This window comes from Loxodonta africana, chromosome 10 (genome assembly GCF_030014295.1).
Source record: "Loxodonta africana isolate mLoxAfr1 chromosome 10, mLoxAfr1.hap2, whole genome shotgun sequence".
In the NCBI taxonomy this organism is placed as follows: Eukaryota; Metazoa; Chordata; class Mammalia; order Proboscidea; family Elephantidae; genus Loxodonta; species Loxodonta africana.
Window position 1 is genome coordinate 118,980,252 of NC_087351.1, and position 12,349 is coordinate 118,992,600.

The following is a 12,349-nucleotide window of genomic DNA, read 5'->3' on the forward strand; positions in this document are numbered from 1 at the left end:
GCAGCTAGAGCCCCTGAAGGTGTGGGCCAGTGTCCCCATCCCACCTCGGGCTGGCTCTGTTCCCTCAGGGAGAGCGCCCACCCCCACCTGAGCCCCACAAGCTGAGAGATGCGTGTGCTGGGTGGGGGCAGGATATGAGCCAGGCATGCCACACACAGGGACCCCCACCAAATAAGGGCACATCAGCCTGTGCTGAGGTGTCTGTTCCCTGTCCTGCAGGCGGCTGGGGCTACCGCCTGGGGTGGGGCTCGCTGAGAAGCCACCTCCCCTTTGCTCTGGGCTGCAGGTTCTTAGGGAGGCCCTAAGGGAAGAGAGGAGCTCCGCCATTCCCTGCTCCAGAGCCCAGTCCGTCCCTACCCACCCTCACTGTGGCAGCTCTGAAGCCCACCCTCCAGGAGGCCCTGGGTGACTCTGCCGGGCACTCAGCCAAGCAGTGAACATGCAGACGCAGCCCCTGCCCACCCACCCAGGGGTGGACAGAGTACCTGGACAATGAATGAGGCAGAAACGAGACTCGAGGTGTGGAGGCCTGTCTGCTGAGACTCCGAGGGCAGCAAGAGTTGGCCCAGAGAGGCAAGTCCTTGCAGCAGAGACAGCCTGTGCAGAAGCCCTGGGGCCTGTGAGAGGACCCAGTGGCCAGAGGAAGTGAGGGGCACAGGTGAGACGACGCTGGGCCTCGTGGACCAGTCTCACACATCGTGGCTGCTTGGGGAGGAGGAACAGGAGGGGCAAGGTCTGCAGCTACTGCTGTAGTGCAGGTGAGAGGGGCCCTGGCTGGGGAGGCAGTGAGGAGGGGTAACTCCACATGAAAGATGGAATTCTCAGAACAACACCCTGCTCCATCTGCCCCTCCTTCATTCAGCTCCCAGCTCCTGGGTCTCTGGAGAAGAGGACCAAGCAGACTAGTTCATACCGAAGAGTAACCGACTGAGAAGGGCAGACTGAGGCTCCTGCTCAGAATTGTCTCGACTTTCAGGTGCCTGGCAAGATGCTCACCCTATCTTGAGACTGCCTGCTCGACCTGCCATCCCTCCCTGCGGGCCTGCCCAGAGCAGCTGGGTGGGCATCAGGGCAGGGACCAGCAGATCCAGCATGGTTTGTACTCACTAGATGGGGTCCCTGCCTCCCTGTCCAGGATGTCACTTGCAGGGCACAGATGCCCCCCTCACAGGCCTCTCCCCCTCCTGTCTGTTAGGGCCACGCCCCAGACCTAATGGTGCCGGTTGAGGCTTAGGTCAGAAAGACAGCCATGCCCACCCTGGGGAGTGCCTTGTCCCTCCTGGGGAGGGCCTTCTTGGGCCAGAAATGCCAGGGGTGACGGCACCCTGTGTGTGACTCTCTTCACAGCTCCTCTGCCAGGCTGGGGGGCTCCCTCTCTGATCTTTCCAGGGCCAGGGGGTGGGGTAAGCTCTGAGGTGGGTGCTCAGCTCTTGCTGGACAAGGTACAGGGTGGGGCCACCCTGCCTGGCCAGGGGGCTTCAGCCTCACCAGGGACTTCTAGGGACCAGCCTGTGGAGCAACCTGTCCGGGGTTTGGACAGAGACAGCTAAGCGCCAGAGTGAGTGGTGCTTCCGCCCTGTCCTGTGGGGCTAAATATAGCGGCCAGGGAGGGGAGTTTCCGGTTACAGCCCCCCCTAAGTGCCAGGAAATCGATGCCAGCTCCATTAGGCCGGGCGGCGTTGGTGCCTGCTGACCTTCCCTATCCGCTGCAGAGCAGTGAGGCGGGCTGGACTGGACCCAGGTCCAGGTGCCCTGTCCAACCCCGCCAGTCTACAGCCAGCACCCGCACCCTCCCCAGGGCACCTCAGAGCTCCCCACCCCCAGGGGCAGCGGGCTTCCAATGGGGCATCAGGCAGGCTGGCATGTGAGGGAGGCAAGGTGGATGTCCCTGGTCTGTAACTCATTCCTCAAATGTGTGGGGGTCTCCTTTGTCTGGGGTCCTCCTCAGGCCCCCAACTCGGCCCAGCCCTGCCTGCCCCCTGGACACACACCGCCACCCTACCCCCGAGGGCCCCTCTCCCCAGCATTCATGTCCCTCTCCTGGCTGGGCTCCCAGAAGGCCCCACCTGGGTCCCAGCCGGCATTTGCATACAGGTGGTGCTACTCGAGTGGGCCAATCCACCCGCTCGGACACCTATGGCCCTGCCTGTGCATCTGGCACCAGGGTCTCCTGGGACCCCAAGTGCCCGAGGGTCGTGCAGACAGCCCCAGCCTCTAGAGAGGTCAGGGAGCAGGGTTGTGGTGCACACAGGCCAGGGAACCCTGGTGCTGGGGCCCAATAGTCCCTGCCCACAGCCCTGGGCTGGCCAGGGAATCAGGAGAGCACCTGGGCCATGGCCTGGGCTGTCACCAAGATCCCTGCCATCAAGGGGACACTCTTTGGAACCCCCACCCTGGCCCTGGAACTTGCACTGCCATGGCCTCTCCTCTCAAAACACACCTGCCAAGACATTTCTGCCAGTGGAGTGGGGCCCATCTCAACCCCCTTGGGAGATCCAGGGGGCAGGGAGGGGCTACTCAGCCCCAGCCAAGGTGGGTGGAACATGTGGCCTGAATTTCTGTCCTCACCTCCCAGCATCCCTCCCTTCCCGTTAGCTGGCTCAGCCACTGCTCCGTGGCCACAGCTCATTCTGTGGTCCAGTGACCAGCGGGCCCTCCTTGGGCACCTGGCCTGGCCGAGCCACAGTCCCTGCCTCTCCCTGCCCCAAAAGGAGGCCCAGCTGCCCCTGCCTCCAGCTGCAATCCCAAGACCGGTCCCCAGTTCTCCCCGGGCTGCCCCAGCAAGACCTGCTCCCTCCGCCAGCTGTCCTAAAGCTTCTGCTCCATGGAGCTGGGGGGTTTTCAAGGAGATCCTGTCACTCCCCCAGCATATCTCAGAAAGACTCGCTGTTGCCCATCCCCCCGACATCTCCCCCACCAAGTCACAGAGCTCAGGCCAGTGGTCAGAGGCTGGGGCTGCATGGCCTTTATTGGGTCTGCAGGACAGCAACCCCTGGAGTCTCACTGGGCCCCCAGGCCAGGTGCCACACGGCTGAGGAACCAGAAGATACCAAAGATGACGCCAAGGGTCTTAGAGACATCTGGGTCGTCCGCAAAGGCCTGGGCGCCGTCCAGGGGCAGGTGCACGACCTCTATAAGCTCACCTTCTTCCACCAGGCCCCCACCTGGGCCACCACGCTGGGCGTCGGTCACCTCCGTGTAGAACATGGTCTGGTTGGAGCTGGTCAGCCCCACACCAGACCTACAGGACAAGACAGCGTCTGCTCAGCCACCCATGGTGGCCCCAACCCCCAATCCCTTCCACAGCCCTCCCAACCCATCCTCTCCCTTCCACTCCTCTTAGCCCTGTGGTAGGCAGGATTCTGATACCACCCCCAGCTTCCCACCCCTGGGGTACATGCTCTGTATAATCCCCCACCCCTCCAATGTGGGCGAAACCTGGGGAGGCGGTGGGTATCATCCCGCAATCAAGTTATGTTATATGACAAAGGTGAAAGCGTTTTGCAGATGTACTTAAGGACCCTAATCAGTTGATTTTGAGTTAATGAAAAGAAAGATTACTCTGGGTGGGCCTGACATAATCAAATGGGCTTTAAAAGAGGAGTACGGATGGAGGGAGTCAGAGAGATTCTTACGCTGGCCTGGAAGAGAAAGCAAACAGCCATGTTGTGGGGGGACCTGTGAGGAGACCCCATGGGAAAGACTCAAGGGCGGCCTCAAGGAGCTAGGAGGGTCCCCAGCTAACAGCCAGCAAGGAAACAAGGACCTGTCACACAGCCACTAGGAACTGAATTCCATCACAACTGCCTGAGTTTGGAAAAGAACCTCGAGCCTCAGATGAGATTGCAGCCAAAACAATGATCATGGCCTGAGCAGGCCCCAGCGGGCCTGTGCCAGACTCCTGATGCACAGAGACAGACAATAAACGCACGTGGTCTTAAGCTGCCAAGTTTGTGGCAATCTGTTGTGTGGGTCAGCTGGCTGATACAGGCCCTGTACCTTTGCTCAGGCTGTGCTCTCGGCCAGGTCTCCCTTTCCTCAGCAGGGCCTTTCACCTGCACCCAGGGCTCCCAGGCTAGCTGGGAAGAGGGACAAACCTGGAGGCCTGGCGTACCTGGGCCAGTGGGAACTCTGCACACAGGCCCCGCAGGTGCAAGTTCCAGGCCAGGGAAGGGCGTGTGCTCAGGTAGTCATGCCTGCAGACTGGGGTAGGGTGATATCGGCAGGAGTGGGTGATGGTGAGGGCAGCTGAACTAAGCACGTGCAGGCCCGAGGGCCAGGCTGGGTGCCCACTGGTTCTAGGCTGAAGAGAGGTGTGAGGGAGTCCTCTCCTTCAGTGGGTAGTAGCCACAGGTGGGGCAGAGGGAGGGCAGACACCAGCCAGAGGTCAGTGGCCCAGACTGGCATGGGCAGAGAGGAGGAGCAGGCAGCCAAGGTGATTGTGGGCCGCTGGGGTGGGGGCAGCGGAGGTGCCAGGTGTGGGTTTAGGAAAAGGTGGAAATGAGAGGAGCACCATGGGTTGATGCCCAGGTGTGGGAGGCTGGGGTCACCCCAGGAGGGAAGCCGGCTAGAGTGAGTCCAGGCCAGTGAGAGGCCTGGGGGTGGAGAAGACGTGCCGGGCACACAGAGGCATAGAGCAGAACTGGCCACCTTCCACCCCTACTCCTCAGGCCTCCCCGCACCAGCCCTCTTGGGGAGGAGTCCCACCCCAGGCCAACCTTGCCCCAGCTGCTTCCTCTGCCACCTCCAGCCCCTTATCTCCTGCTGACCCCTTCCTGATGGCCCATTTCCGGCGGCGACCCTGGCCTGTGCCTTTGATGGCTGCGGCAGTCTATGGGGCTTCCAGGCCCGGTTTCCGCTGCCTGGTGAAGGAGAGGCCTGGCCTTCGGCCCAGGTCAAGAAGGCCGGGCAGTGGGTACTGCCCTCTCCCCGGGTCTCGTCCCAACCTCAGCTAAAGCACACGCTCTGCTGCCAGCTCTCCGATGACACCCTCAGCCTCCCTGGGTCTTATCACCTGGGAATAGCAGATAAGTAACCTGGACTATATGAAGAAGATCCGGCCATCAGGACTGGAGAAGGACTCATTAACAACCTGCATTATGCAGATGACACAACCTTGCTTGCTGAAAGTGAAGAGGACTTGAAGTACTTACTAATGAAGATCAAAGACCACAGCCTTCAGTATGGATTACGCCTCAACATAAAGAAAACAAAAATCCTCACAACTGGACCAATGAGCAACATCATGATAAACGGAGAAAAGATTGAAGTTGCCAACGATTTCATTTTACTTGGATCCACAATCAACAGCCATGGAAGCAGCAGTCAAGAAATCAAAAGACGCATTGCATTGTGCAAATCTGCTGCAAAGGACCTCTTTAAAGTGTTGAAGAGCAAAGACGTCACCCAGAAGACTAAGGTGCACCTGACCCAAAACATGGTATTTTCAATGGCCTCATATGCATGTGAAAGCTGGACGATGAATAAGGAAGACCAAAGAAGAATTGACGCCTCTGAATAGTGGTGCTGGCGAAGAATATTGAATATACCATGGACTGCCAAAAGAATGAACAAATCTGTCTTAGAAGAAGTACAACCAGGATGCTCCTTAGAGGCAAGGATGGCGAGACTGCCTCTTACATACTGTGGACATGTTGTCAGGAGGGATCAGTCCCTGGAGAAGGACATCATGCTTGGCAGAGTACAGGGTCAGCGGAGAAGAGGAAGACCCTCAACGAGGTGGATTGACACAGTGGCTGCCAACAATGAGCTCAACCATAACAACGATTGTAAGGATGGCGCAGGACCAGGCAGTGTTTCGTTCTGTTGTGCACGGGGTCACTATGAGTCGGAACCGATTCAACGGCACCTAACGACAACAACCTGGCTCACCTCCCAGGCCACCTGTCAGACCCTGCAGGGCCTGCTATCCTGACCTCCACTCCGCCCCCTCCAGTCACACCTTCCTCTTCAACATGCAAGACGGAGCAGGCTGCTCAGAGTCCTCCATGGCTCGTCAGTGCCCTCAGACTGGGCAACAGCCCACAGGCCTTGCCTGCACAGCCACCCTACCTCAGGGCTGCTAGGCCACTTGCCCGGGAGCCTCTGCCCCACAAGTCCCTCTGTCAGGACTCAGCCCAGTCCCACCACCTCCAGAAGGATACCAGCCTCCTCCCAAGCCAGCCTGCTTCCATACTTGCCCTCCCCGTGGCCTACCACCAGTCAGGCCCCTCGGACCTCTTCCTGCCCCACCTCCCCCCCCGCCCCCACCCCGTTGCTCAGGGAAATGCTAGAAAACCACTGAGGCCTGCCCTCCACACACCCAGGACACTCAGCCCTCTGGGATGAAAAGTCTGCCTTCTAAATGGGACTCTGAGGACTCTGCAGGCCTGGGTACACTCTGGCGAGGCCCTTGGGGCTGCTGGGGCAGGAGGGTCAGTGCCCAACAATGAGAGGCTCCCACGCTGGGCGGTGAGAGGTGGCAGAAGTACCCGACCTCACCTGGGGCCAGGGACCCATCATAGCAGCCCTGGGCAGGGGATGGCATCACTGAGAGCCAGGTGTGGCCAGGGCCCGGCCTCACCTGGGGCCAGGGACTCATCATAGCAGCCCTGGGCAGGGGATGGCATCACTGAGAGCCAGGTGTGCCCAGGGCCTGACCTCACCTGGGGCTAGGGACCCATCATAGCAGCCCTGGGCAGGGGATGGGATCAGAGAACCAGGTGTGCCCAGAGTCTAGTCACTAGCCCCATACCCTCTGTTCTGGGAAGGCAGCCCAGCCGGTGGGTCACAAGGGGGCAAAACCTGGGCTCTGGTGAGGCAACCCCAAAAACCTGGCTCTCACCCTCCAACAGACCTGGAGCCTCCCACCCCACCCAATCCAGGGCTTAGCCCCTTTCCACTGCTCCTGAGCCACTGCCATCTGAGACCAGATCTGACTCACCCCCACCCCCAGCCCGGGTGCTTAATCCTTCAGGAAGTGGAGGCATCTGTCGGCAGCACCTGCCACCCGGAGCCTGGCCCCACGTGGCTGGGGGCCACAGGGAGGGGGGCACGGGGCCCAGCATGCTCTAGAAGGAGTCCCAGAGGCCCCAGTTCCGGCCTGGCTTATGATCGGTGGTGCCTGCCACCATCCAACTCTCTCAAGCCCACAGTCGAGAAGCAATCTGCCTGCTTGCACATCCCGAGGGACGAGGCGCTCCCTCCCTTACCAGCAGCCCGTTCTGTCCCCTGGGCCATGCTGAATGGCCCCTGTGCCTCCAACTGCAAGCCTGAACACCCAGCCCCGACTCACTTGTACACGGCAACTCGGCGCAGGTCAGAGGGGGCCAGCCGGTAGCCGCACTCCTCCCAGGCTTCCTTGCAGGCCACCTCCTCCAGCGACAGCCCCGACTGGTCCACAAGGCCTGCACACAGCTCGTACGTCACCCCCACAGAGCCGGGCAGAGGGGGCAGCAGCCCCTTGGGCGCGTCCTGGTCTATGGCTGCCAGGGACCCTGGGAAGCGGCGTTCCACCTCGCCTGCGTACACAGCTGGATGGGGGAGGGAGAGCACCCCTATGTGATCCACCCTTACTGGCTGGCCTGGGCCAGACCCCCTTTTGGAGCCCCCCCTGGTGCCCCCTCCCCACGTTTGCACTCAGACCCTGGGGACCAAAGGAGCCAGGCAGGTGGTGTGGGGGTGATGGCCCTGCAGATGGTCTCATTCTGCACCCCAGGCAGCCTCACCCGGCCGGAACTGCTTCACCAACACCAGGCACCTCCTGGACGAGTTGAATATGAGGATGGCCACGCTGCGGGGGGTGGGGGCAGGTGTCTGCTCAGCACAGACACAACCCCCTTCCTCCCGGAGCCCTGGTTCCCATCCTGTTCTCGGCCTCGTCTCCCCTCTCCAACAGCCTGGAAAAGGTGGGCCCCTTGCTCTGATGGGGAAACTGAGTCCCAGGCAGGGCCAGAGCTTGCCAGGCTCATGGTCAGAGCCAGGACCCAGCTGGCTGGGGTGAGGTGGGGAGAAGGACACGTGGGGCAGCTGGACAGGTCAGGAGTGGCATGTCGGCAGCTGAGGCCAGTTGACTGACAAGACACGTGGCCTCTGCAGCCAGCTGCTCACCGGCCACACTCCTGGAGCCACGGCCCATCTAGCCAGACCCATGATGCTGTGGGCAAGGGTACCAGGACAGCTAGCTCCAAAGGGCCTGCCCACCGCCATAGCTCAGACACAGCCTCCATGGCCTCAGAGCTGACCCTTCAGGGACAGGAAAGCTGTGGAGGTCCAGAGACATGAGGGACCCAGAAAGGCTGGGGCAGGGACGGGACTTCCTCCTCCAGGCCCCATTGTGCCCCTGGGCAGCCAGGCCAGGCTGGGCTCTCACCTGTCATGCGTCTTCATGAAGTCCCACGACTTCTGGGTGCCATTCTGAAAGAGGCGGAGCAGCAGTCAGGGCCAGCCACCAGGCAGCAGTCAAAGCAGGTGCCGGACAGGCACAGGGTGGGCCGCAGGGCAGGCAGCACAGTGCAGAGGATGCTCCTGGGAGCTGGGAAGACTGAACGGATCAAGCTGCAGTGGCTCCTAACCAGGGAGACCCACTCACAGGCTGGGCCCATCAGGAACTGGGAGATGCAGTGGGTAGGAGGGGGGAAACAGTCTGGGCTGAGCGGGGAGGTCAAGGATGGCCTGACCCCAGGAGGGATAAGGCAGAAAACCAGGGCAAAGGGCAGAAAAGGCATCCCAGACACAACATGAACCACTGCCCAGTGCCCCAGTGCAGGACGTGGGGCTGAGCACATGGGGCTGCAGAGAGGTGTATGCTATCACCAAATGTGGTAAGCACCAGACATGGTAAGCTAAAACCTGCTGCCATCGAGTCGATTCCGACTCATAGCGACCCCATAGGGCAGGGTAGAACTGCCCCATAGAGTTTCCAAGGAGCACCCTTAAAAGGGTACCACCCCCAGGATCGGCTGGGGTGGTGGAACCCAAGCAGATGAAGATCGTACTGCAGTGCTAGGTGGTTCAATGCTGTGACTGGACACTGAGAGTCTGGGGGCCAGAGGCGAGGGATCGCCACTTGGTTTCTGTCTTGGGCCATCTCTTGTGTGTCCCTGTCCTATGCTGAACTCCACGCAGCCTGACCTGGCCAGACCCACTTCCCTCTACCAAGCCACACCCCCCCACCCTGGGCCCCATACGTTGGCAGGGCTCCCAGGACCCAGACTGCATCCAGGGAGCAAAGAGGACAGTACAGGGCAGGGGCCTGGGCCTGGGCCGGGCCCACTGTGGGCAGCCAGGACAGACACGAACAGGGCTGCTGCAAGCAGAGACATGAGGGGCCCAGAACCCGCCAGCTGGGTGGGCATGGGGTCACTGAGGCCAGGCTTGGGGCTGCAGCAAGGAGGGGCCATTCTACCCAGCCCCGACCCCTTCCCCAAGGGATCTCTGCTGATAGGGTTGGGCCTGGGCTCCCTGAGGTCCCGCCCTGTGGAGGCCCACCTCCAGTGTCCAGTGGCCCATCTACCACCCAGTCACTTGGGCAGCCTCCAGGCCCTGGCGAGCAGCTGGCCCTACCCTGGGCTCTGTCCAGGTGGAGGAGGGGCCAGGCCGTGAAAGGTACCTGGACCTGAGCAGGACATACAGGAAATACAGCCAGGCTCAGAAAAGGGAGGATGCTAAAGGGACAGGAGCTTGGTGAGGGCTTCCTGGAGGAGGTGGCTGCCAAGACTTGCAGGTGGGGCAGTATATAGGCAGGGCCCAGAAGCAGCTCCAGGGCAGGTGGGAAGGCTGGTCTGAGCTTGGCCAGGAGGCAGCAGATGAGGAGGTGCGGCGGCCTCGGTTTCCATGGGGTTGGGTGTCCTGTGGCACACAAGTCAGGCTGCCCACAGGCCATTGTGAGGTGCCACCTAGCAGGCGAGCCCAGGCCTGCCCAGCATCCACTATGGGGCCAGCCACCCCAGGACGGGTCCAGGGAAGCTGGCCCCCATTCACACCCCCTCACACCCCTCATCCTGCTCCCCCACCCCTTGACATCTGCTGGTCATCAAGATCTGTTCGTAAGTGCCGCCAAGGTGGGGTGCAGGGGAAGGTCCCGGGGCCTGGCTCCCACAGGACCCCCAGCCCAGTAATCAGGCTCTCTGGGGCAGCAGGAGCAGAATGGGGCAGAGCTGGGGTATGATCACAGCCGTGTCCCCCTCAGAGACTTGGTAGGTCCCCTGCCATTGTCTGATAGGGGCTGATGCGCCCTTGCCCCAGCCCAGGTCCCCAGCCCACACCCACCACAGCCTGCCACCTGCTCAGTGACAGATGAGCCCCCTTCCGGGGCTGTGCAGCTAAAGCCGGAATTCCCACATCCATCAGCTTCCCGGCCCTGGGCCAGCACCAGGGAAATGAGTAGTGAGCCCTCTCAGTCTCACGACTGGCCCTGTATTGCCCTTGACAGCCACCAACCTGGGCTCATCCCAGGGTTTGACTTCCCAGTCATCCTGTGGTCTCCAGGAGGACGACCACCAGAGGGGAGATGAGGGGCTGCTTGGCCTCTCTGGGGTGGGGGGGGGGGAACGGGGAAGGGGCACTTCAGCAGAAGCTGTCCAAAGGAAGGGAAGGGGCCTGGAGAGGAGGAAAGGGACGGGGCACTCTAGGCACAGGGCAGGGTGACCACAGCCAGGAGGGCAGGCTCCCCTGACCGCGACAAGGAACCCCAGCAGGAAGCGCTGGCTGGGGGCAGGTGAAGCTGCGCACGGAGCAGAAACAGCAGGGGGCAGGCAGCGCAGGTGCGAGGCCGAGCACAAAGCCCCCCTGCAGAAGCTCAGGGGGAGGGGGCCAGGCTCGCTGGCCTGGGTGGGGAGAGGGAGACGGCAGCTCGGTGTACGCCCACCAGGCGCTCCTGGCCCTGCTCTCAAGGCCCTCAGCATGGGGGGGAAACGGGGTGCGGAGGGACGAGACGCCCGCCCGGCGGAAGGGCTGCACTTGGACAGCCTTCGACAGGTAAGGGGAGACCCCATATCCCCAGGAAGAAGCCCACCTTACTGGCCCGCAGCCAGGACCCCCGCGGGCGGCCCTCCGGTCCCCACCCAGCTCTCTCTCCTGCCTCCTCCCTCGCGGCCTCCTAGAACTCGTCCTCCGCCGCCCATCTATCTCCTCCTTCAAGTCGCAGCAACGAGGCCACCACCTCCGAGAAGCCTTCCTTGATCCCCAGGGCGCCGGCTAAGTTCCACTGCACCAGGGAGGGCCGGGCTCGGCAAACCCGCTTGGAGGACGGGCAGTGCTCCGTCTTTTGGGCCCTCCCGGCCTGGGCGCTCAACCTGTCCGCGAACCCGCGACCCAGAGGCCAGAGGCGGGGCAGCTCGCAGAGACCCACGCTCGCGGGGGCCGGTGGGGGCCGGGGCGACGGGGCCGTGGGCGGGGCGGGGCGGGCGGGGCCGTGGGCGGGGCGGGGCGGGCGGGGCCGTGGGCGGGGCTGCCGGGGCAGCGGCTGGGGGCGGGGCGGGGGCGGGGCGGGGGCGGGGGCGCCGGCGGGGCGGGGCGGTGGGCGGGGCGACGCTGGGGAGGGCGGGGACGCGGAAGGAGCGCGCCGTGGGCGATTTCGCGGGCTCACCTGGCGGTAGTGCAGCGTGAGCGGCCGCAGGTAAGGCGAGTCGGCGCAGCGGCTCACGGCCGCCCCCTCGATCCTCTCCATGGCGGCGAGCCCTGGGCAGGGCCTGGCCGGGCCGACGCGGGGCCGAGGCGTGAACGAGCCGGCTGGCGGACGCGCGGGACCGGTGGCCTCTGGGCATGCGCGGCGGGGGCGGGGCGCCCGGGAGGCGGGGCGCTGCGCGCGCAGGCCGGTGCCTCGGGGAGCCGCGCAGGTGAGGGCGCAGGTGAGGGCGCCCCGTGGTCCTCTGGGCCGCCGCCCCGGGGAGTCGCGCCCAGTGGCGTGGGCGTCGCGCGGAGGGCGGAGTAGGGGTCCCCTCAGATGGCCTTCGGCTGCGGGTCGTGGGACCGGACCGGCGTCTGCGGGGCTGCGGGCGAGCCCACGTCGGTGGCGGCGGGCGGGCAAGCGAGAGAGGGGGCGGGGTCGGAGGAGCGATCGGGCCATATTTGGGTGGGACTTGGAATTTCTTGGGTGGGAAGGAGAGGGCTTCGTGGTGTGGAGGGTTGGAGGTTCGGCAGCTGGGGGGTGGCAGGGAGGGGGTGTCACCTTTGTCTTCCCAAAAAGAACTCACTGCCGTCTACAACCCCAACTCATAGCGACCGTGTAGGACAGAGTAGAACTGCCCCCATAGAGTTCCCAAGGAGCCCCTAGTGGATTCGAACTGCAGACTCTTTGGTTAGCAGCTGTAGCTGTTAACCACCGACCACCACGGTTTCCTTGTCTCCC

General features: G+C 62.9%; 1 protein-coding gene across 1 annotated transcript; it reads right to left on the reverse strand.

Moving 5' to 3' along the window:
- Nucleotides 1-2,022: 2,022 nt before the first annotated feature.
- NUDT14 (nudix hydrolase 14) lies at nucleotides 2,023-11,737 on the reverse strand. Its single transcript, XM_064293088.1, has 5 exons — nucleotides 11,588-11,737; nucleotides 8,372-8,415; nucleotides 7,728-7,792; nucleotides 7,295-7,532; nucleotides 2,023-3,241 (listed from the first exon to the last, which is right to left on the reverse strand). The coding sequence occupies exons 1-5, from the start codon at nucleotides 11,666-11,668 to the stop codon at nucleotides 3,001-3,003; spliced, it is 669 nt and encodes a 222-aa protein (XP_064149158.1). The 5' UTR covers nucleotides 11,669-11,737; the 3' UTR covers nucleotides 2,023-3,000.
- Nucleotides 11,738-12,349: the final 612 nt, after the last annotated feature.

Bases quoted from the DNA above. Each gene is read 5' to 3' on its own strand.
- NUDT14 (XM_064293088.1), bottom strand. From the start codon at position 11,668: ATGGAGAGGATCGAGGGGGCGGCCGTGAGCCGCTGCGCCGACTCGCCT. The intron at 8,416-11,587 runs GTGAGCCCGCGA...CGCCTCTTTCAG, and splicing joins TCACGCTGCACTACCGCCAG to AATGGCACCCAGAAGTCGTG. The intron at 7,533-7,727 runs GTGAGGCTGCCT...TCCCCCATCCAG, and splicing joins GGTGAAGCAGTTCCGGCCGG to CTGTGTACGCAGGCGAGGTG.